At 43.2% G+C, this 26,034-nt stretch overlaps 1 protein-coding gene across 1 annotated transcript in view; it reads right to left on the bottom strand.

The window, feature by feature from the left end:
* The window catches only part of SNTB1 (syntrophin beta 1), a 227,123-nt gene extending 208,863 nt beyond the window's left edge, over positions 1-18,260 (bottom strand). Inside the window, exons 1-2 of the mRNA XM_046642204.1 lie at positions 18,058-18,260; positions 17,088-17,885 (exon numbers count right to left, since the gene is read on the bottom strand). Coding sequence (XP_046498160.1) covers positions 17,088-17,661 — 574 coding nt within the window. The 5' untranslated portion in view covers positions 17,662-17,885; positions 18,058-18,260. The remainder of the gene's footprint in view (positions 1-17,087; positions 17,886-18,057) is intronic.
* Positions 18,261-26,034: the final 7,774 nt, after the last annotated feature.

Here is a 26,034-nt window from a genome sequence, read left to right as displayed (position 1 = left end):
GAATTCACTATTAAGAAGGTTAACTTCACTACCAGTTAACAAGAAACTGGAGAGACTTTGAGAAGTTCTTTAGACTGTACAATGTCCTAAAGCGTGACTCACTCAATAACTTAGAACGGAATGCTAGAAATGTTTGAAAAATGGATCTTTCCCTTTCTAAACTCCTCCCACCACCACTGTCGGCCCGTCCTAGCCCAAGTTAATTCACAACGGTAGAAATTTCTCAGACTTTCATATGGAAAGCTTTCTTTCAAAATGACTAACTAGACAGTGGTCTATAATGCCTTAGGTTACTTACAGAAAGCTATCCATTTACTCATTCATTCAACTAGTATTTATCGAGTGACCACTAAGTTCCAGGTAACCCTCTAGGCATTGGGAATATAGCTGTGAACAGCAGGAGACAGACAAGAAACCAATAAACAAAATGTAGTACATGGACTATATATGTGTATATATATATATACATATATATATATATATATACACACACACTAGAGTATATAAAAATATGTACTGGGACGTGCTAGAAAGAAAGCAGGGTAAAGATACAAAGGCGGGCTGTTATTAATAACAATCTTGTTAATTAGTTTTGCAGCTACATCATCAAGATGCTAATTCTTCAATTTTCAGATGATAACTACTTCAGGTCACGTCAGTAACATCAGTCTTCACCAGTAATTCACTCAGTGCTCATTCTAGATTTACCGCCATCTTATTCCTGGCCCCTTTCCCCCATTTCTTAGCTGCTGCTCCCAATTCTGGTCCCTCTCAAATTGGGATGAGGAGCAAAGACTTCAGAGAAGGAATCCCACCCTCCATCTGTGCCTCTTGTCTTCTCCTGACAAGCCACACCTCTGAGCAGCTTCTGGGTTTCCTCTTCTCTCTACAAAACCATTTTCGGATGACCCACCCTCTGATTAGTCTATCTCCAGTGACTCATGGTTTTGTCATTGCCTGCCTGCAAGACTGCAGTTTTGAAAGCCATGTAAATAGGGTTGTCAGCATTAGTAAATCAAAACACGTGATTCCCAGTTAAATTTTACTTTCAAACAAACAACAAACATTTTTTAACATAAGTATGCCCCATGCAATATTTGCATACTTATACCTAGAAATACCCATACTTAGAAAAGTATACTTATACTTGACATAAGTATTTTACAATGTGAGGGTAACAGTACTTAGAAAAATTATTTGTGTCAAGTAACTATTCTATCCAGCAACCCTAGATGGAAAGATTCTGGGAACACTATTAATGATTGTAACTGCATGGAGATCAGATTTTGACTCATCCAGAAGTATTTCTCCCAAGTAACAGTATTCATGGTAAGGGTAACATGCATGAGAGCAAAATTTAGCAGTGCTGTGTGCACCATAACAGAGAGGTGGTCCCCACCCAGTCTACGAACACAGATCAACCTGTAACAAGCTTCCCCACTGCCCACCCCTCTTGGTGCTGACTCACATGCCTAGAGGTGATGAGAAATTTATTTGAAAACTTAGTAAAGACAGATGGCCCCATTAGACATTTGACAAAGAGGAAAAAAATATGCTTGAATTCAATTACTATTCACTGACTCCTTAAACTCCTTGCCAAATTTTTATGAAATTTATTCTAAAGTCTCCCATAGGAGGTGTGATTTTTTTTTGCCAGGGCTGCCAGAACGAAGTACCACACACGGGGTGGCTGAAACCACAGAAACTTACTCCCTCACAGTTCTGGAGGCCGGAAGTCTGAAATCAAGATGTCGGCAGGGTGGCTCCTTCTGGGAGGGAGCTCTGGGGGAGAACCAGTTCCAGGCCTTCAACATCTGATGCTTTTCTGGTAATCTTTGGAGTCTCTCGGATTATAGATGCATCACCTCAGTCTCTGCCTTCATGTTCACTTGGGATTCTGTGTGTATGTGTGTCTGCATCCAAATTTCCCCTTTTTATAAGGATATAAATCATAGCAGATTAGGAGCTCACTCTAGTATGACCTCATCTTAACTAATTACGTTTGCAATGACCCTATTTCCAAACGTCCCATTCTGAGACACCAGGGGTTAGAACTTCAACACACGAATTTGGAGGCGACACATTCAACCTGTAACAGGAGACAAAATCTGTAGAAGTGTTAGAAAGGCCAGAGAAGAGAGCCGAAAATCAATAAAACAGATCTGGATATGAAAATTGACAGAAGGAACGTGTGAAGTGGAAGTTTCCCAGGGCCTGGGACCTGCCCCCAGTAGTCTAAGTATTCCACCCTGGTGTGAAAGGGCTAGTGAGCAGACTTGAATTAAAGCTGCTCTGCATTTCAAGCATGCCGTTTTTACACAGCGTGGAAGTAGGCAGCGGCAGACAGGAATGAATTATGCCATGTCTAGTGCAGGCCCGAGCTCTGCAAAAGCTTTCCTTACTGTCCTCAACTTTCAGGATTCCTCCTTAATTATATGTGTAGCATTTACTATCTGTAACCCTCATTTAGTAAAGCTGTCACATAGCGTTATGTGCATTTTCTACGTGTGATCTGTCTCTACAACTATATCTGGGGAACTTTCAATTTTCCCAAAGGATATTTTGTACACACATATATAAATACGAACACATCTAAAAAAAGTAAGTAGCTGAGAATGGAATTTTAGAAATCAGTGCCTGAGATTCACTCTTTAAAAAGTTTCTTCTTTCAGAGAATTCTTCCAGGTCTTGTGGGCATTTTCAAAGGATATACAACTTAATTCCGTACCTGGAACACTTATAAAGTTTGTTCACGTTTTCCCCTGATAAACACAGATTGATGAATGTATCATCCCGGGAACACGGTCTCCTGTCATTCCAAGATTATTGCAGCAAAAGGTAAATTTGTGGAGAGTACATTTTCCAGCAAAATGAGAAATAATGATTCTGGGACACGAGCTATAATTTATGCACCCACATAAAAATCTTACAGTGTTTAAAATATTTGAAAACCAGTAAATCCACTTCAAATCCATTTTCCAAGTGTTAGAAGTAAGGATTGGGATAGCACATCTGGCTTTGTTAATTTAGGCCCTCTTTCAACCAGAGATTGATATAATGAAGGCCTATGGCCTGGAGATGTTCTTGAGTAGTTATTGACCCAACGCCATGTACCTTATTTTATAGTTAGTAAATCTCACCAACCAAAGATGCTTGCTTCTTACTTTTGCCCAAATCCTGCTGTGTTAGGGCCATGGCTAATGATCAACAGACAACTGAGAAGTTTTTAAGATAGATAAGACCTGACCCCTTCTCTTAGGATCATACAGTCTAATGGAGAAAGACAGACATATCATCATAATAACCAACGCACTCTGAACTCTTCGTGCTGGATACTGTACTAAGTTCTAGATTCACACTTTTTAATTCTCACATCAGCCCTATAAAGAACTATTGTAATCCCCAGATTCTAGACAGGTACGGCTATTGCCCAAGGTCACAAAGCTAGTTTGTCCACTTTGCTCATGCCGAGTCCAAGCTTTTGACTGTCACTCTGTGACTCAATAGTTTCTTTGTTGCCAGAATAGGAAGAGAATTATCAAAAGAGAGGTGTGCTGTTAACGTCTTTTGTGTGCTCCAAAGCGCAAATAAAGGGAAATCAATCTACAAGATCCAGAGACTCGAGGCAAAACAGAAAAGAGATCTCTTCTACGAGGCAACAGGAGCTTACATTGTCCACCTTAGATGAGATCTAATCACTATAGTTCACCATGGGCCCCACCACGCCTGATTGTCTTAGACTCTGTCTGCTTCACTCCTTTACAGTTAATGACCAGATATTTTCGCCCAGTGGTTCTCAGCCCTCATTGCATATTGGAATCACCTGCAGAGCTTGTAAGCCTACTAACATGCAGAGCAAATCCCTGACTAATTAAAATCAGGATCTCTTGGGGAGGGATCCGGTGAGGAGGGTTAAAGCTTCCCAGAAGTCTCTAATGGATGGCCAACTTTGAGAACCAGTGCTACGGGCTGTACATGAGCGCCTCTCCACTGGGGGCTATGTTGCCCTCCAGGGACCATTTGGCAATGCCTGGAGATATTTTTAGTTATTATAACTAGGGGGAGAGGATGCTGCTTGAATCTAGTGGGTAGAGACCAGAGATGCTGCTAAACATCCTACATTACAAAAGACAGCTCCCCCTCCCCCAACAAAGAATTATCTAGTCCACAATATCAATAGCACTGAGGTTGAGAAACACAATACTCTCCTCCGGTTCAATTAATCGAACTTGTGCATAACCTAGTCACAGGAACTGTGCAATCAACTAACTGGATCTACAAGGCTCTCTGCAAACCACAAATCCAAAAAAATTAAAAATCAGGTATAGGTGGCCAAAATCTTGCCTTGAAAGGCTTCCTGAGGATAATATACCCCAACTTGATCATGTCTCAACCAGCCTTTACAAAAGATTTGGGATGGAAACGTGTTTGGGCCTGTGCACAGTATATTTTCCACCGTGATTTCTTCTAAACACTTTAAATTAAGAAACGTGATTCTGATGAAGCCTAAGTCAGTGCCTTATGTCTCCTCTGCAGTCAACTCTACACGCAGAAGGCTGCTTACAGTGAACACCTGCAGTTCTCTACCTAAGGGCATCTTTTCGGCAGAGGAGTACGCATGACCCTCACAGAGATGCCAGCCTGAAGTACCTGAGAAGTAATGCCCTAGCAGTAGCCTTTAAAGAAAAGATGGATGCAAAGCTGGTGAATAAGCTTCACTTGCTTTCTCACCCCTCAGCTGGGATATGCCGGACTTCAGAGTTGACTGAGTGGCTCATAGTGGGGCCCGTATGGGTTCATTCCCTTCACCACCTCATATTCCCACTCGACTACCAGTGTTTCCTGGGATTCCATCCCCATAACCTTCTTACACTGAGATCCTCCTTTCAGGTTTTGCCTCTGTGGGAACACAAAAATGGAACAAATCTCAAAATATATAAGCTATCAGATATGCATAATATACCGAAAAATGAAGTAGAGAGAAAGGAACTTGGAGACATCAAAGTCAATACTGGTGCAAAAAATATCTTCAAAAAACTATTATTAATAAGTTCGGAGAGATCAGCAAAGACATTGCATCCACAAAACAAGAGGGTGCTATAAAAAAAAGGAAGAATGAGAACAAGAAAATGTTCTTGGAACTTAAAGATATGACAGGTGGAATAAAAACAAATACAAGAGTTGAAGAGAAAAATCTAGCAATTCTCTAGGAAAAAGAACAAAACTAAAAAGAGAAGGACAATTGGAGAAAAAACAAGGCAGCCACAAAAATCAGTTTATGAGCATGTCAATAAAGAGACTCCAACATTCAACTAAAAGGATTTCTATACACTGAGAGCAAAGGAAACAGAGGAGAGGAATTGTCAAAGAAATAACACAAGAAAACGTTCCAGAACCGAAGTGTAAGTGTCTTCGACCACAGGTCCCAACCTATTCAGTAAATGGCACCATTAATGTCTCAATTATTTTTTTTACGACACTCTTAGGCCCAAAGAAATACCTATCAATTCAGTTTATTAAGTGAAGTCCAAACAATGTAGCACATCTTTATGTCCCAAAAACTTAGCACCTATTGGGCACCATACAACTTCTCAAACCTTGGAATCATATTGGATATTGCACCTTCATTCCTTGTTCCATGATGCTTTTCATGTGGTGCCTTTTTTTTAATCACAGCCACTGCAGAAAACCCAGCTTTGCAAAGATGTTGACATCACTGAAGGAACATAGCAATCTAATATTGAAACTCAAGTTAATGGTTTCCCTGGTGTCCAACAGATATTGCTACGTTTTCTGAGAAATTTTAAAATATTCCATGGCCCCTTTGTGAGTTCACTGGGGCACTCTAGAGCACCTTGGCACACAGTTTGGGAACTATGCCTTTAGCCTATTAGTGCCCAGCAAGTGCCTAGAAAATTAACTAACAAAAGCCCCACACCAAGGCCAATCACTATATACAACTGAGAATATCTGTGATAAAAAGAAGTTACTAAAAGTTTTCAGAAAGAGGAAACAATCACATAGAAGAGAAAGAGAAGGAGAATGGCATAAGACTTCTCACCAGCACCTCTGAAAACTGCTGAGGGAAAATGACAGCTAACTTAGACTGTCATACTCAAAGTATCAATCCAGTAAGAGAATAGATTAAAGATGTTTTCACACATTTACCTCTCAAATGTTCTTTCTCAGGAAGTTACTGAAGAACGTGCTCCAGCAAAATGACAGAGTAAACCAAAAGTGAAGGTGACACCAGATCTAGGAAAACAGAAACAGGAGAAAGCCAAGGACAGCCTGAGGAAGATGGCCATGCACCAGGCCAAGACAGAACCAGTCCAGAGTGGCAGGGCTCCAGGAGAAAAATAAACAGAACGGGCAGATTATCTGATACCTATGAGCATTTGAAAAAAAACTATTGCTAGAAATTTGATAAATCTAAAGCTGCATTTGGAAAAAAAATTGAGACAGGTATAAGAAAACTAAGCAAATGAGAAAAAAAAGAGAAGCTGTTAGTAACTGCAAGAAACCTGATCATAGAATATGACTTGGCTGGAAAGCGGAACAACATTGGACATGGCCATAATTTTATAAACACAGACTGATTGAGTCAATAACGGCTAAAACTGATAGATCAAGAAACAGCAATAAAGGCATATGATTTAGAACATTAGAACATATATATTCTATATACCTATAGAATGTATATCTAAATATATAATAAATAGAAAATATATATTACACTTCTATGAGAATTGATATTTTAATATGAATATATTATATTAATATCAATAAATATTAAATATAATAAAATACATATTCTAATATTCTGGGGAACAGGAGAGAAGACATGGGGACAGGTAGGCACAGGAATGCTATAAGCATATATTATTTTGATTTAGACAAATTCTAAGAATGAAGGAGAGAACAGAGGACAATATACGGATATTGCAAACAAAAAAGAAAAATCATTAACCTTGATTTTCATTGCAGATGAAAGGATGCTTCAGATGAAAGTATTTGAAATATGCAGGGCCCCAAATAGTCAAGTAATTACCTATATTTTAAATTTCACTTTGCTTATGTAACCCTACTGTAGAAGTCATCTCGTCTGTGAAACATTCCTTCCCACTTCTGATATCCTTAGTGCCCTCAGCCAGTCCATAAGTTCTGTTACAGCATTTACTCCTTTAAATTTATTATTATCATTATTACACACTTTGTAATTTCTATAGGTGCAACTGATTACTTATACCTGTATCCCCTCTGGACTGTTCTATTTTATTTATTTATTTATTTTTTAAAGATTTTATTTTTTCCCTTTTTCTCCCCAAAGTCCCCCGGTACATAGTTGTATATTCTTTGTTGTAGGTCCTTCTAGTTGTGGCATGTGGGACGCTGCCTCAGCGTGGTCTGATGAGCAGTGCCATGTCCACACCCAGGATTCGAACCAACGAAACACTGGGCCGCCTGCAGTGGAGCGTGCGAACTTAACCACTCGGCCATGGGGCCAGCCCCTGGACTGTTCTATTTTAGAAGAACAGGAATTTCATCTCATTCTTCTATAGCTTTTTGCTTCAATCTACCAAAAAGTTCCCACCTTACAAGCATTAAAGAAAATTATTTTAATATCCAATTGTATAACTATTATACACCATATCTTATCAATTCAAACTGCCCATTTTTTTCATATTGCAGCATCTCTGATTTGGGCTGGAGGCCTGAATGAAAGCTGAGGTCTTGCAGAGAATATTTATAACTGCTTCTGTCATTCATGGGGGCCCTCCCAATCTGAGAACACTTTACATTAAATTATCTGCCTAACTTTTTTTTTAAACTCAGACTGACATTGTAAATTCAGACCTGAATAGTTTTTAGAACCGACTTGCAATTCAAAATTTCAGGGGATGTATCTTTTCTTCCTTCTACTGGTACAAATCTGAGACGTGTGAAGTCCTTTACTGTCCTTTGCTGTGTGATGGGTTTCTCATTTATCCCTGCGTGGAAGGGAGAGCCCTTTGGTGTCCCAACTTGAAGCAGATATCCTATTCGCCTCCCCATCTTAGACATGTTTTTCTCTCTTAAGGTACATAAACAATGACAGATCTTCCACTGGGTGGCCTCTTAGATTCCAGGAAATACAGTACTAAACAATAGAATAAAAAACTAAAGTATAACGTCAGTTTAGTAATAGTTATGTAAATATTTTACATTTTTAATACAAGAAATATTTGGGCTTCTTTTGACTAATAAGATCTCCACATTCCTATAAACACTAGAAAATTTTTGAAAGAATTTTGAATTTTGCTGTGTAGGTTAAATCCTTACTTGCCTGCTTTCCCTTTACAAAACACTTTTCTGTTTGTTCCTGCATAATCAGCATTTTAAAACAGTTCACATTTGCCCACCCAAAACCACAGCAGCCTACACTGTGGTTCGGTTGATGGAAAATATCTGATGCTACTAAAAATCATCAATGAAATACACCCTCGTAGGATCGTAATTCACCCCTACAAGGCAAATGAACTTTCCTAGACCATCGGTTACATTGTTTGGTTCCCTAACATGGCAAATCCCACACTGTCCCTTTGCCCCTAAATGATTTTATATATGACTGAACCTTTCATTTCACATATATGATTGAACCTTCTATCTGAAAATAACGCTTAGCCAAGCTTGAGATATGACATATTATATAGTTAGTAATTATTTAGTGCCTCCTAGGTTCCAGGCCATGAGCTAACCACTTTACATACATAATCACTTTACTCCTCACAATGAACCTACTGATTAAGAAATTGAGGCTTGTAGTTAAGTAACTTGCACAAGATCACACAGCTAGAAAGCGGTAGAATAAGAACTTAAGCCCAGAGTAAACCCAAGGCCCACCCTCTAAACTACTGCACTACAGTGCTTTGAGAAAAAAAATTGCCATGGGAAGAAACAATGGGGGTTTTCACAGCAATGCAAATAAATTGGATATGCCAATTGCCACAATACTCAGCAACCAGCCAACTTTTAGATAGAGCTTCCCACATTTATCAACATGCTAAGTATGATGCTTCAAACCACAGGGAGGAGAAGTAGTTTTAAAAAGTACTAACTAAAGTACAGGTCATCAAGTTAATTTCCATTATAATCACCATTAATCATGAACTTTTCCATCTTGTCTAAACCACTTCAGGAGGGGGACTCATTTGCTTGTGTCTGTTAGGACATTTGCTTCGTGGTGTGTATTACATATTTTCTCTTAAGTCTCACTCTGCAGGCCAGAGCTGAAGGCAAGGCTTATTATAGATCAAAGCCAGTGAAGTGGGTAATGAGGTTGGGTATATAAAACACTTGGTATAAATGCAGGGGAAATTCTGGCTTTTCTTTAACATTAACTGCTTTGAAATGCATCATCTGAAATAGAATTCTTAGTAGGCCACTAGCTGCCAGAGAATAATTTCCCTTCGCCAAACAGACCACTGGTAGCTTCGGCTAGATGATTCTCACAAATGTGGAGCCGGGTGCAATGAGTTATTTTTAATACATCCTCCGTGGGGTGACTGCTAAAACGCACCGCTGAACACGAAGAGCATTCCCCACCACAGCAGAAATAAGCAAGTGAAGGACCGGTCCGGTCAGCTTCACTGAAGGAAATATGGTCCGGATTCTCAGGCTGAAACATAGGCTTAAAAAAGAAACAATTAAAATATCTAAGCAGACAGTTTTCATTTCCTTAGGTAGAAAGCGTTCTTACGTATTCAGACTTGTAGGTCCCTGAGTCACGAGGGGGCAAAGGAAAGGTGGTTATAAATATAACATTAAAAGGATAATTACATTTTTCGATAATTTTTAAAATCATGTCTGGCCCCTCTTCGGTTAACTGTCTTTCAAGATGAGTCTATGGTAAGTGCGTGCTTCCGAGATCTATAAAGTCACGTCTTTATTCCTCTTCTCTACTGAGCAAGGCATAATTTTTATTACCAGATGCCAAATGTTTATCATCATAGGGCAACAGCATGAGTGGTGGTGGCGGACGGGAGTCATAAACAAGGAGTCACTAAATTCCCAAATTCTTTCCCTTCCTCCCTCCCTCCTTCCTTCCTTCCTTCCTTCCTTCTTTCCTTCTTTTCCTTCTTCCCTTCCTTTCCCCTTCCCTTCTTCCTTCCTTCCATCTGTCCTTCCATTTTTTCCCGTTTCTAACACATTTTAACAGCCTAACGTGTGCCAGGTACTATGCTACATATGCTGGGGTCAAAATCACACTAATCTCTATTACTCATCTCAAGTACTTCACAATCAGCCTCAAATGCCCCACCTCCTTAATTACCGTAAACTCCCTGAAATCGGAGGCCACGCCTTATTCCTCTCAGACTCTTTGTCCACTGCACGATGTCTGATGTCTCTGATGTCTCGAGTTAGTGTGGTATGCAGCAGGAAGCCCTCAATGGGGTGTTAGATAATCTGAAGTCAGCTCCCTCATTTACAAGGTAACCTCGGACCAGTCACCTCATCTCTGGCACTTCTGCTTCCTCCTGCACAAAAGGGGGATCATTGCACCAGTCCAACCATCCACGGAAGGTTGACCTGGTGACAAAATCACAGTGTGAGTGAAGCCACTTCACAAACCTAAGGCTTGCTCGGGAAGGTGCTCCTAAGTATAATTCAGGGTCAAGCGGCTGAATACCAGCGCTGCCGGGTGGGCACAGGGAGCCGGATCATTTCACTAGAACCTTGCCAACCTCATGATGGGAGCACAGCCCTAGACAGTTATCTTTTTGAAATGTGAAACTGAGCATGACATTTCCCTGCTTCAAACACCTCACCCTGAGAATGAAATTCAACTCTGTAACAAGGTCTACAAGCCTTGGTCCCTGCTCAGTTCTCTGGTCTTTTTTCACTCTCCTCCCTCAGCCAGGTCTGAAGGTCACATTCTGCCCTCTTAGCCACACAAAGCCACAACTGATGCCCAAGCTCTTTTTGGGGCTGCCTTGAGGCACTTGCCTTCCATAGCCCTGTCCAAGAATGGACCAGAAGTCCTTCCCATGGGCTACCCCCAACATGACATATTGCCCTTGAGGTAGCACTTTTTACTCTGTCCTGTATTTGCTGCACAGTGCTTATCTGTGTCTGTCACTAGAATGTTCCTTCCTGAGGGCAATGCCCTCGTGGTGTGTGGCACACGTAAGATACCAAATAAATAATTTATTAGATAGGTAAATGAATGAATGAGGAACTCCTTTGCAATGAGACAGGAAGTGATTATTTACTGAGGTTCAGTGTATCCTTGAAGTGCTACCTGGGAACTCTGTACCATTACAACTTCAGCAAACCAGATGTGCTAGGCAGAATAATGGGCCCCCAAAGATTCCCACATCCTAGTCTCCAGATCCTGTGATTAGGTTACCTGACACGGCAAAGAGGGACTGTGGTTGCAAAGTGAATTAAGGTTGCTAATCAGTTTAAAATAGGGAGATTATTCGGGATTATCTGGGTGCGACCAATGTAATCCCAAGGGTCCTTAAAAATGCAAGAGGGAGGCAGAATAGAGGTTGAGTGATTCAAAGTGAAAATGATTCAAGCTACCATCGCAGGCTGAAAAATCGAAAGGAGCCATGAGGAAAGGCATACGAGCAGTCTCTAGAAGCTTCTGGAAAAGGCTCTCTTACAGCCTCCAGAAAGGAAAGCAGCTCTGCAGACACTTTAATTTTATCTCAGTGATATCTGCATCAGACTTCTGAATTTAAAAAACTATAAGATAGTAAATGTGTGTTCCAATTTACTAAGGTTTCTGGTAATCTGTTACAGTAGCAGTAGAAACTAATATACTAGACAAGAAAGCAGAAGACCTAACTAGGAGAAATCATTCCACCTTTGGAGCCTCACTTGCCTAATCAACAAACTGAGGCTAAGCATCCCTACCCTGCTTATCTCATGAGGCTGTTTATGAGGATCAAAAGCCATAAGGCCTGTGCTTGAATGTCAGCCTCAGCATTTATTCACTGTGTTTCTCTGGCAACCGACTTAAATGCTCTGTGCCTCAGTTTTCTCATTGGTAAAACAGACATACTAATAGCATGGGGTTATCAAGAAAAATCCAATGATGTAGTCTATGTAAAGTGCTTAGAACAGCATCGGGCACAATTTAGGTACCACGTAAGTATTAGCTATTATTACATATGTAAAATGAGTTTGCAAAAGGTTAGGCATGGTAGGGTAGTAAGTAGAATCAGCATTCTTTATAGAACACTGGTTCTTGAAAAGGTGGACGGTCAATACGCCCCTCTCCAATAGCAGTTCATAAATTTATGGAGGCATTTTAGAGGTCAAGGGGGGGTCATGGAAGCATACTACCAGCATTTAGTGATAGGAGCCAGGGATCTGAGACATCTTGCAAGATTTGAGGGAGTCCTTCACCGTGCAAGACTTTTCTAGATCCCAAATGACATGGCACCCCCCTACCCATCTTTATCTGTAGCTATGCATTGATGTTAAGTTTACATACAGATACTAGCATCTACCTCCTTCATTATGACCTCTGGTGTAGCTATACCAGGCATTTATCTATTGAACATTTTTTCTAATTTACATCATGTCTCTATTTTATTAATGTTAATAATATAATAATAATAGGGCATTATATTGATTTTTAAGTTTAAATTACAGTTAGGTTATATTATCTATGAAATTCATTTCATAAAAACAAAAGGAGTGTCAGGAAAATTTGCTATTCAAAATATTCCGGGTCTGAATTTATAGGATTTAAGGTGAAATAAGGTTTAGAGATGGCTTAATCCAGCTCCCTAGCTTTCCAATGAAGAAAACCAAGGCCAAAAGAAATAAAGTATCTTGTAAAAAGTGTAACTATTAGTTAAATGGTAAGAACTCAAGTTTTAAGACCCTCATTCCAGGGTTCTTGGGTATTCTTTAAGAATCTGTACAGCCTAAACAAAGTAAGATTCCTTAAAGTTCAAATTCTCCTCCAATCCTGAGATTTTACGCCAGCAAAATCACTGCCCCTCCCTGGCATCCCATCGCCCTGCCCCCCCATCTCCACTGCCACCACTGGAGAAATTGATTGTGAAAGTGACATTTTTGATGATCTCAACAGCCGTGCATTTCCGGGAGCAGTACTGGGGGGAAAGCTTTGATAGACAAGGCTATTTCAACAACAGTCTCTGATTTTCTCCTTCAAGTTTCCACTTTTCCTGGTCTAGTTCGATAGAAGACCTTTTGGATTCAAAGATGATTCTGTCCACACCCCACCTCCCTGCCCCAGTGTGAGTCTTCCAGAACATTCTGCACTCCTTGATCTCGACGAAGTCATGGAGAAACTAATTTTATTGTAGTTTGAGTCACAAAAAGGTTGATATATTTCAAATTACTATTTTACTATTAATAGGAGAGCAAAAATCTCATCCCTGCCCCCACCCCGAGCTGCCAGGGATGTCTATGTAGGTGTGTCCTGCCCAAATCCAGAGGGTGCCCTTCACATTGTAGTCTGTGTGAATGGTGCCTCCTGGAGTTACGGGCTCAATATCTGCATGGCTGAATGCAGGGTCCCTACTCCCACTTGCTGTAATGGGAAATGGGTTCATAGTGTGAAGATCTCTGATCTTAACCTTGAAGTATATTTGGTTAAACACTGACTTAACCGGCATAGTTTATACACATTTATTTTAGGTTTGAATTGCAATTTAGGTTCCTTGCTGGCCATGTGTTCAACCATGGAGGCCCTGTTACATTGCAAACTTGGGCCATATCGCAGCAGCCCCCTCGTGATAGCCAGACCCTGGGTGCGTTAAGGTTTTAAGCCTCTGTCCTCTTTCCTGGACCTCCTTTTGAGTAGCCCACACAATTGCTGTTTCCTGCTCAGGTGAGGAGTGGGGAAGAACATCTTGAGTCCAGTAACTGATGAATTATTCTCAGAGTGCTCTTCCAGACAGCAGCCCTGTGAGCAAGTATGTCCAGCCAGTTTCTTTCTTTTTGTTTTTACTTTTTTTTTTCCTGAGGAAGATGAGCCCTGAGCTAACTGCTGCCAATCCTCCTCTTTTGGCTGAGGAAGACTGGCCCTGAGCTAACATCCGTGCCCATCTTCCTCTACTTTTATATGTGGGACGCCTACCACAGCATGGCTTTGCCAAGCGGTGCCATGGCCGCACCCGGGATCCGAACCGCTGAACCCCGGGCTGCCAAAGCGGAAGGTGCGCACTTAACCGCTGCGCCAACGGGCCAGCCCCAAGCCAGTTTCTTTATTCGCAATTTTCAGAAGAAGACATTGAGGCTGGGAGGTTAAGATCGTTCTGTGACAGAATCTATGGCAGAATCCATCCCTAGAATGCAGGCAGAAACTTGCTCCTCAAGGTTTCATTCCACAGGACGTTCCACCAGGAGAGGTGGTGACTCTCCACTAGGGGGCGCTTGTCACGTAACTGGGTGCGTATTGGCCGCGGTTGAGGACTAAACTAACCACCATTTGGCTCCCTCAAAAGACAAACCAACCAAAAAAAAGCAATCTAAGTAAGAAACAGTGCATTTTCCGCATAAATTTATTTTTAAAATATCTCCCTTTGGGGCCGGCCACGTGGCCGAGTGGGCAAGTTCGCGCGCTCCGCTGCAGCGGCCCAGGGTTCAGGTCCTGGGCGTGGGCAGGGCACTGCTAGTCAGGTCACGTTGAGGCAGCGTCCCACATGCCACAACTAGAAGGACCCACAACTAAGATATACAACTATGGCGGGGGGGGAGTTTGGGGACACAAAGCAGAAAACAAATAAAAGATTGGCAACAGTTGTTAGCTCAGGTGCCAATCTTTAAAAAAAAAAAATCTCCCTGAGCCCTCTGGTCCAGCTAAATTACGTCTGCAAAGCCTGTCCTATGTAGAAATTCTGGAATCAAGACTGCATTTCAGAATATGGGCAAGTGGGTATGTGATTTTAAAAAGCCCTTTGGGTGGTTCTGACAAGTCCTTTCAGCTGGGAATCCATGCACTAGGCCAAGCTACAAAAGAGACAATGTGTGATATTTGACTGGATGGTATACGATTACTCCCGCCACGTTTAGGACCAACACTTCGCCTCAGAATATGAGACACTGCTGGGTGCTTCCGGTACTTGCTTCTCGTAGTAGCAGCGGATTTCTGACAACTCAGGTTGGGGATAAGATAAGGCCCGATGGTTCATATCCAGGAGGCCCACAGGTCTTTCCCAGATGTCCTACCTGCAGCACATGACAACGTGTTGTAAGACTGTCCTATGAGAGGTTTTTACAAAACTCGCTTTTCAGTTGCGGCGTCAATAAAGCCACATAACTGCTTGATTTTTTTTTTCTTTGTTTAAGTTTCTTTTCAACTGCAGAGAGTCATCTTTTCTTCCTCTTTTTTGGGTGAGAGATATTTTTTACCTCTTTGCTAAGTCATTATTCATTAAATTGAAACCAAGGGGAAGAACAGGAAAAAAAGAGCATAATGCAGGGCAGTGCCTGAAATAAAAATGACCTGCCTTTTGTCCCCTCGATATTTTACAGTAAATGTTGAAACTGAGCAGCTGCCCAGCAGTTTATAGTCCAAACTCCACTTGCCACAGATCCCACCTGCCCCTTGTCACACAATCCAACACACACTCGAATCAAGAAAACTTTTTTCTGTTTACTTATGTTAATCATAAGCCAAAGCAAACAACTTTCCACTTTCTGGATCCAGGATAGCAATTAAATATGAAGACATCACAAATCCTCTAGACAAATAAGGGGGAGGGAAATTCTCTGTATTCTAGGCCAGGAGGTGGGCCATCACGTACCAGAGAGTTGCATCAGCTGTCACCCACAACAAAGTTGGTTTCCCAACTTTGAATTTTCTCAGTTTCACAGGCCAGCACCACAACTGGTGAGCAGGAAATGGACTTGAGCCCTTAATTTAGGATTTAAACCATCCACCAGTTTACAAGGTCTCAGTTGAAACATTCTGTTTCAATGGCTATGGGGTCATTTACTCACTCAGCATGCTTGTCACTGAGCATCTAAGCTCAAGGGAGACGACCCATAACTAAATAAAAGACCCGGGATGACTCAGTCTACAGTTGAGGGGAAGTTGAGTAGATAGACGAAATAATTACACAATATCAGTGCTGACAGAGATATGTACAAAGCCAGCTAAGGGGCAGGGAGGCAGATATCAAGTGAGAAATACAGCTGTGGTGGAAAGGAGAACGCATTATCCCCAACTTCCCTACTCTCTTTCTCCCTCATGTAACACCAAAGAACCACAAAAACGTACAAAATGATGCTAGCTATGCTATTCACATTCAATAATTAGGGGATTGTGGACATCAGATCCCAAGAGAGAAGTCTTTAAGATGCCGCACACGCAAGGGAAATTGTTTATAAATGCCAAGTTGTTTCCACACCACTCCAGAAAAACTCCTAGAAATGGAGGCAGAAAAACCACTTCACCAACCCTCCACCCAGAGCAACCTGGAATCCAGACCGACCGGCCAAACCCCTGGCAGCACAACTGAACTTCTGCATCAACTTCCCAGCCCGTGGCACAGCTCCCCAGTCATCACCCCAGTTTCCTGTCGGAAAGGAGGGAAGTCTAGAAGAGTGGTCGGAGTTTCAGCATTCAAACATTGTCACCCCTCTCTGGTCCCTTTAGGATTCAACCCTTTTAGCTGAGTTGCCCAGGCTTCAGAGGAGAAAATGGTGCCAAAGCAGAAAACCATCAGAGTTGCGATTACTCAGTGAGCTCACTTGGTAACGTGGACATCTACCTTAATTTCCAGTTCCACTTCCCAGCCCCTACACTGCACTTGGATTATCCGCAGATCAAAATGAGGGAACGTGCACTTAGCAAGAGACCGGCGCTTGGCACAGAGGAGCTCGAGACACCCTGCTCGCCTAGCCTTTTCATACACCCCGCTGGATCAAAGCCTGTAACGACTGTAGGTGGGGTCAAGTTGCCCCCAGGTGGATAAAAGTTGTCAAAACTCCATGCCACCTCCCACCCCCAGCCCCCTGGGGTGTGAGGACACTTGGGTGAGGGTGAGGGTGCGGCGGGAGGGCGAGTGGGTGTGTGCGCGCCCAGCGCAGCCCGCGCGGCGTTAACCCCTTACCTTCCAGCAGCACTTCCTTGCCCGCGCGCTTTAACGCCTGCACCGCCTCGTCGTGGGTGGCGTCCCGCAGGTCGGCCCCGTTCACCGACAGGATGGCGTCCCCCACGTACAGGGCTTGGGTCTGATCCGCCGCCAGCCCCTTGAAGATCTTGCTGATGAGGATGGGCATCTTGTTCTCCTTGCCCCCCTTGATGCTGATGCCCAGCCCGCCCAGCTCCTGCTTCAGCACCTTCACGCCACGCTTCTGGTTCGAGATGGCCTCGGGCACCTGCTCGGGCAGGTCGGTAAAGGCGGTGCGGACCCCAGCGGGCGAGTCCGGGGGCTGCGCGCCGCCCGCGCCCGGGTGCCCGCTGCCGGCGCCCCTGCAGAACGAGCCATTGGTGGCGGTCCCGATGCCGTTGTACGCCGCAGCGCCCTCCTCGCAGCTCAGAACCAGGGTGTCCTCGCTCAAGTTCACCAGAACTTTGTGCCAGCGATCCCGCACCAAAACTTCCAGCAGCCCGCTCCGCTGCGCTCGGCCGCCTCCCGCGCCGGCCGGCCCCGCCGCCGCCGCCGCCGCCGCCGCTACCGCCATCTTTCCGGCATTCTTAAAATGCCATGTGATTGCAAAAGCGGGGAAAAGTGGGGAAGGGTTGCGGGGGGAGGACGCGGGGCCTGGGGGAGCGAGGAGCGCGCGCCCCGCGGGGACGAGGCAGGACGCGAGACTCCACTCCGGGAGTTGCAGACGCACTCGGCGCGAGTTGGCAGCCGCAGCCAAGCTGGTTCCCCCTCGCCTGATCCTGGGCGGGGTGGAGCAACCTAAAAGAAGAAGGAGAGACAGAAACAGGGGAGGGAAGAAAAAAAAGCCAGCTGCCCGTTGCAAAACCCCAAACCAAGGGGAGCCGCGAAACAGCTAACCGCCGGAGAGAGTCGGTAGGAGGAGGCACGCTCGCGGGGAAGGGCGGGGACCCACCACCCGGCGGCCGCTCACCTGTTCCAGCCGCCGCAGCCTCGGCGGTCACACGCTCACGCCGCCTCCCTCCTCGGAGCGCGCGGCGCCTTAGGGACAGCTTCCCAGAGCCTTCGCGCCACTCCGCCCCAGCCTTCTCTTCTCGACTCTCCCTTTTCCGCGGACGCTCACACCGCACCTTTGCCCGGTCTATGTGTGCTGCCTTGGTCCCCTCGCTGGATGCTCCTAAGCCCCCATCCCTTTCATACCATCCACTGAATTGTCCCTCAGTCTTAATCCCCCGTTGTATCTGGATCCAGATCTCCTCACTCTGGCTTCCTCACCAAGGCTTGGCTTCTCCTGCTGAGTTCTTACTTGTCTCTCCTTTCCGCAAGGACTCAGGTAAACTCAAACGGAGGCTCCGGGTTCTCTGAGAGTCAAGAGGCAAGGCTGTCCCAAGAACCCGAAATGAAACGTCAGCCTAACCCCAGCGCCCGAAACTTCCTTTCTTTAAATGCAGGACATCTTTCTGCGGGGTCTCTGGAGAGGTGTCTCTGCCAGCTGGGCTTTTCAGCAGGTCTCTGCCTGCCCCAGAGCCCAGGGGCAAATGTGCTTCCGGCTCTAACACTTTGTATGCTCCTTGTGCCGCCCCAAATGCTTCTTGGGACTTTCTCTTTCTTCCCAAGATCCAGTGTAGGAAGTCCACCATTTAAGAGCTCACTTGCAATGCATTGTACCTCCGAAGTCCCTTTACAGGTTACTTATTGGGAGCTCAAGCTGCATTTTTCCAGAGGAAAGATATTATAATTATTGGTTACCTTCCCAGGCCAATCTGGAAATGCCCACATAACCCATGTCATAGCTGAACCTCCCAGGGTCCTCCTGGTCCTTGAACCTCTCAAGTTCTCTTCCAGCGCTGAGCAGGTCTCATGGATCTCTTGAAGTGTTTCGCCCTTCTCCTTCACCTCCCGTTTCCAGCTCTCTCTCAGCTGTCTCCAACAACGAAACAAAACGAAACTCACAACTCTCGCAACTGCTAAAGGCAAACTCAGTCCAGCAAGGTGTCAGGAGGAAAGAAATCTCCTTGAACATATTCCCACTGATGTGTATCTTCACTGAAGTTTCTCTAACCCTTCCAGAATGACTCACACTTTTAATTGAGAATGTTTAAAACTCAGACAAATCCCTAAAGGGTGGCTGCTGTTCCCAGGAGGTCACAGAATAAAATGAAAACACTTGGACATTTTTTTTTGAGGAGGGGAAGTCAATGCAGCCAGGCCAGTGGGAACCCTTGGATTAAAGCTTGGAGTGCCTCCTTTCCTATATTTTTAGACCACCAGTCTTACAAAAGCTCTTTATTCTTTCATGTAAAGCTGGCACCCGTGGCAGGGACAGCAGCCACTGTGGGCAAGATCAGACCGGGAGCTGATACACTGTTGGGTGGGTAAACCCTCTGCCCTCTGCTTTAGAGACTGAGGACTCAGGCGCGTTGCTCTACAGGAGAATCAGAGCCTACGTGTCTGCATTCTAACCCAAGGACAGTAAGGCGGAGATAGGCACCAGAATGCCAGTGAGATGATTTGAAAATCAAAACAGTTCTGCCCCTGGACCGAAATCCTCCATTTGCATTATGCCTGTATCTTGCTTCTGTGGTCCAGCAAAGTGGGAGGCCCAGGCATAACTAGAAGTAGTTTATCGATTTGCCATAAAACATTGCAGGCTCTGGGATGGGAATTTCTCAGAATCTCTGTGATAAGCACATTTTTTCTGTGTAAGCAAACCCACATAAGAAGGAGTAGGTTGCTTGTTGAAAATGACATTGGAAGGGGGGGAGACAAATATTTAAGATCATTAGGCCTCAGGCATGCACACTGGCCAGAGATGGCTTTGCCAATGGAATTATAGTAAAGCCCCTATTCCAAGTGTTTTATATATATTGACTTAATTCTTCCAGCAATTCTTGGGGATACTTACTTTTATCATCAGTCCCATTTCACAGGTGAAATAATAGAGATACAGGTTTAATAACTTGCACAGGTCATGTAGCTAGTAACTGGCAGAGTCAGGATTTGAAGCCAGTTTTGATGAGTCTGGACTCTTAACGATTGTCCTGCACTCTCCTGAGAATGCTCGGAGCCTGTAAGCTATCATGTTCATCTTGCACTGAGGCCAGTTTTTGCATTGGGAGGGAAGCTCTGGCGGTGAAGACCCTTCCTCCAGGCTGCATATGGAAAAGCAGAGCCAGCCCTGGTCTCTGGCCTCTCCTTTCCAAGGTTAGAGAACTCCCCCTCCCCTAATGGACATTTTTTTTCTTTAGACACGTTAATATGTTAAAACTGCTGACTGTGCGGTCTTGCTGGCCTGGAAGTCCTACCTTATCCCTCTGACAGCTCTGCATATCTGGCCTCCGATGAGTAATACTGACTCTCAAAGGTAAACCTTACCTACCTCATTTCTTAGTTCTTAGTGGGACTGAGACTACTGCAGTGTAGCCGCAGAACCCTTACAATTAGGACAGATCATAGGCTCCTAGGTCTCCCCTTTTAAAGAATGTCACTGGAAAGGACCAAAGAGACTTCCAGCTTCCTCATTTTATTAGTGTGGCACCTAAAGCTCAGCATAGAGCAGTGATGGACTCAATCCCACACAGTGAGTTTGGGACAAAGCCTCAACTGGGTCATCATGACTACCAGTCCAATTTCAGTATTCTAACCACTGCACTCGAAGGTCCCGTCTTTTTTTAATTTTTATTTTTTAAGCAGATTTCTTTTGCTTAGCTGTGTCTCCTGTTGTGCTTCCTCTTTCTGTCCTAAACTTTTGACTTCCGTTTCCTATCCAGCCAAAGCTGGGATCCTCCGTGTGTTCCCCTTTCCTGTGGGAGGTGCACTTCCTACAGAGGTTTGGGTGGACTTAGAATTGCAAGAGCTGATCACACAATTCTCCGCTCCACAGAGCCGAGCATACGTGAGTGAGCAGCAGCCTGTGGCAGAAGGGGCAGTGTCCATCCATTCATTCCGCAGTTTTGTTGTGCCCCTACCATGTCCCAGGGCACTGTTCTAGGTGCTAGGATACGGGAGCAGACAGACTGGCAAAGATGTGCTCTGTGAGGCTTCCATTGTAGTGGATGGTAGGGTGGAGGTGGAGAAAGACTGCAAACATAAGATACTTGCTTGGAGAAGTAAATTCTAGGAAGAAAATAAAGCAGAGTTATAGGGTCAAGAGTGACTTAGGGCAAGGGACATCTGGAGGCAGTGGCTGTTAAGGAAAGTCTTTGGGAGAAGGTGACATTTGGGCTGGGACATGGATGATAAGAAGATGAGAGTCTTGCAAAGATCTAGGGAAGAGGGTTCCAGGGAGAAGGGAGAGCCCTTGCAAAGCACCTGAGACAGAACTAACCTGTCTGGTTCAAAGGACCAAAAGGAGGTGAGCATGGCCCATGGCAGGAAGAGAGAGTTGGGAGGGGAGATCAGAGAGATAGGCTGGACCCAAACGCAAGATAGGGCCATGTGGAGGATTACAACATAGACCATTCTCCTTGTCCCCTTTGGGCTTCAACAACCACACATTTTAGATTGTCAGGGACAGTCTTGTTTCAAATATTACTTCCTATTACCTACTGATTAAACTTCTACTGGTTCGAACCCATGCTCCAATATTCAGATTTGGAAAATGTGATGATTGTACTTTTGGTACTGTTTCCTAAAGAGTAGGTTGAACATCTTTAGGGGGATTATTCAATATACAGGATGGAGAGCAGATACAAGGGGAATAGTGAAGAAGAGAAAAGTGGAGAGCTCTTTGATATCTGGGGGAAAATGAGAGAACAGAAGGAGAGAGGAGCAGGAGAGGTGCTTGAAATTCACAACCCCTGAGATAAGGAATACCCACGTAAATATCTATTGACTAAACATTTACTAAGTACCTACTCTTCTAAGGAACTGAGGAAGGTACCGGAGGCAGGCCGACCCAAAGATGCAAAGATAATTAAGACAGGAAGACAGATTGTACACAAAGAGTACATGGGGGGAATGCCAGGGCTGCAGTGCTGAGCATGAATGGGTAGAAGCAGCCAGCCTCTGATTCCAAATCATAATACTGGGTTAGTGATTCTTATTGGAAAGATGAAGCCCTAAGACAGAGGGATGGCACAGGAAGAGAGGCTGAGCAAGTTCTGTCTTCTCTGGTGTGCCCCAATTGGCTAACAGGTGCATTATCAATTTTAAATGTGTTTGCAGACACCACCTGGCATTTGCCTGGGTGAATCCTTGATAAACTAGATAACCCACCATGCAGACTGTCAGCCAGCCAGTGATTCAGGTGAGAGTTATTTGATTGCTCACTGAGTTTAGAATGTTGTAGTGGGGACTTTTCCCAGGAGCAGGAGTAGCCCAGGGCGGAATTTAAAGTGCTTAGATGGTTATCTCCCACCTTCTCTCATGGAGCTCCTCTTCTTTTACTTCCCTTTCATAACTGCTGTTGCTGAAACAAGCCTTATACCAGTCATTTGGGATCTATAATATAAATTTAAGTCACTTTTCTTAAGGGATTTTACATTTGACCCTTTTTTAAAACTGTGCAATGGTAGGTTAGATCCCATATTAAAGACATGTTGAACAAAATGGCTCTTTGAAATCCTAGTAGGCAAGATATCCCACTCCACACTAGGAACTTTAGCAAGTTGGCTTACGTAGGCATAGATGTCCTGGTGTGATGGTGAAGAAGAATAGGAAATCAATTTCTTCCATACGCATCTTCAAAATATGGCCAAAAGAAAATGAAAAGTCAAGGATGATACTTGAAAAATGTTGAAAGCAGAATCGACGGGGTCTGGCACTCGATTTGGATGTGGGAAGCAAAGGAAAAGATTGATTACAGGGAGAGAAATTCGTAACTATTTGCTCACTTTTGAATGGCTTCTATGCATGGTTAAACTAGAACTATACAAAAATAGCCCCAAGTAATTGCAAAACTTGGAAGCCCAGAGGCAGAAGACACATTTACAGGCAAATGGTTCCTGCCCTACTTCTAGAATGAAAATTTAAGCCCTCTGAGGCATCGCAAGACACTGTATTTACATACAGTGTCCACTGGCCTAGCATTGATGCCTGCAAGCTGTGGTCTGCCTGGTGAAGAGGTGAAGAAAACGAGAATAAGCAAAAGGCAGAGCCTGGAGACAATCTCAGGCAGCTGCCTCCTTTTCGCTTTTCTGTGGGTGTCAATATTTTGCACTTCGGGGGCAGAGGACTGTGGTGGAAGTAAGAGGGCAGGAGTTCTCCCAGGACCACGCTGGAATGGAACAGCCAGCTTCAGGAGCAGCCAGAATGACTGGTGGAGAAAATAGCAGGGAAAATACTAGCAGAAGTACTTCCAGGAGAAAACAAATCATCGCAGGCTGGCTAGAATTTCATTTTTCATACATTTCTGTTCAGTATCAGTTTTCTCAGGGCAGGGGCTATGTTTCAGATTTCATAGCTATTATAGCCTTAAAGTGCTTCAAGGTAATGCCTAGCAGTTGTTCTCAAACTTAGGAGGGAATTAGAACCACCTGGGAGCATGTTAAAAAAAGCATCGAATTCAATAATCCCTTCAACATTTATTCGCAGACTTCTGAAATGTAGATTCTTCCATATATACTTCCTTCTATTGCTGTTGATTTTAATTTCACTATGATATAAATTCCTATTTACTGTGCTATGACCCATTACTATTATTATTCTCTTTTCTGCTCAGATATGCCAAATGTGAGCCTTCAAGCTGACTCCTGTGTTCTTTTGACAAGTCTCCATTATCATTAAGCATTTTTTTCTTTCTGACATAACAAGTTATTCCAGGATCAACTTATATTTTATCTACCTAACCCCATAATCAGTCATTCCTTAAGGAGCCCTGGTTCCTTTTAGTGTGAAATGTTATTTAAAAACCAAGATCTGACGACTAGATGTGCTTATTTCTACTATGGTAGTAGATAGAGTTCATACTCATACCCCCAATTCAAATCTGACATCATAGATTCTTTCTTACTTTTCCTTATTCCATATTTGTTTGTTTGTTTGTTGAGGAAGATTGGCCCTGAGCTAACATCTGTGCCAGTCTTTCTCTATTTTATATGTGGGACGCCTGCCACAGCATGGCTCAATAAGCGGTACATAGGTCTGCGCCCGGAATCTGAACTGGCAAACCCTGGGCTGTCAAAATGGAGCATGTGAACTTAACTGCTATGCCACCAGGCTGGCTCCTCCTTATTCCATATTTTATCACCCAATGTATGAGAAATCTGGTTTTCAAAAATGTCAAGGTATTTATTTATTTTGCCATGTCCTACAATATAGAAAGAGATTGTTTCAGAATTACTATTACTATTCCAGTAGCAATACCAACAGCAAACCTACTTAGTAAGTTCAAAATTTTTTGCAGTTCGTTTTGTCCTTAGAATGTGTTCCAATAAAGGTACACAGAGTACAATATAAATGCTCGATCTAATCTACCACCTAGAAATATAGGTATGGGAAAGCAGGCAGATCCAGATGGAGGGGCATTCTAGAAAACATGTGGCCTGAACTCCCTGAAAATATCAAGTCATGAGAGACAAAAAACAATTTTCTAAACAAAAGGAAGTGAAAGAGACATGAAAATCAAATAAAATGCAAGATTTTGGATTAGATCATCAAAGAAAAACTACAAGGACTTTTTTTGGTAGTAATTAAAGACATTTAAATATAGACTGTATATCTGATAACATAATAGCATCAATATTAATTAAATTCCTTGGGTGCAATAATGGTGTTATGGTTGTAGACATCTTTGTTCCTAAAAGATATGCGTTGATATGTTCAGGGGTGAAATGATGCCCATAACTGACTTTCAAATGGAGAGAGAGAGGAATTATCAAGCAAACGTGGCAACCTATGAACTGACTTTCAAATGGAGTCTGACTTTTCAAATATTTTTTCTCAAGCAAGAGAAAAAAAGATCTATGAAGCAAATTAACAATAAGTGCATCTAGTGAAAGGTAGATAGGGTTCATTGTATGATTTTTTTCAACTTTTTTGTAGGTTTAATACTTATTTTGAAACTATAGTTGGGGATAATAATGCTGAAACCTAAGCCCCACTCCAAAAGATCCTGATGAGTCTGGTCTTGGGTAGGGTCTGGAAGTGTACATTTTATCAAGTGGGTTCTGGTGTAAATAAGACAGCATTGTCAGAAAGGCTGAGCAGAAACCTGTCATTTTCCAGAGTGGAAACCCAACACCAAAGGCTCCCTAAGGTCACACATCCTTGGAGGCAAAGTCAGGACTAAAATGTCTTTCTCCTACAAAACAGTGGCTCTAGATCGGTTAAACCCGACAAGATAGTGGGTAATCAATAAATATTTAATAATTTCTGGATAATCCCAAATGCTATGGTAGAGAAAGAAAAGAGAACTGATTAAGTGCTCCCTGATTCTGACCCAGGCACTTTCAGATACCTTCACTGTTGTAATCGTTCCGAGAAACTAAGGTTTAGATGGATAATCCATTTTTTATGTGTGAAGAAACTGAGGCTGAGAAGTTGAGCAACTGTCCAGCTGCTTAGACTTACATCCCAGCTCCCTAACTTACGAGCTCTGTGACACCAGGGAAATCATTCAACTCTTTTAAGCTTCAATTTGCTCACTAAAATATGTGTTTAACAATTACTTTCGTTTCATAGGATTATTGTATGGATTAAATAGAATAGTGCGTGTTAGGCACTTGACACAAAGCCCACAGTGAGTGAAAAAAAGTGATCAAGAAATGTTAACTAGTCTTACTAGGTTTGAGATGACAGAAGTGGTAAGTGGTAAATATTTTAGTTGAGGTATATAGATTTAAGATAAGCAGAAAAAGAATCTTCTCTATATGTAGTGGAATATAATGGTATACAGCTTATAAATTCATTTTAAGTTCTCTTGCTATTTCTTTCCTCTCTTCCTCTTTGCCTTCCTCCCTCCCTCCTAAAACCAACTGAAATTTTAACTATGCCTTAGGACAGCAAGAAC

Source organism: Equus quagga, chromosome 16 (genome assembly GCF_021613505.1).
Source record: "Equus quagga isolate Etosha38 chromosome 16, UCLA_HA_Equagga_1.0, whole genome shotgun sequence".
Classification (NCBI taxonomy): Eukaryota; Metazoa; Chordata; class Mammalia; order Perissodactyla; family Equidae; genus Equus; species Equus quagga.
This window is presented reverse-complemented; position numbering and strand designations above follow the sequence as displayed.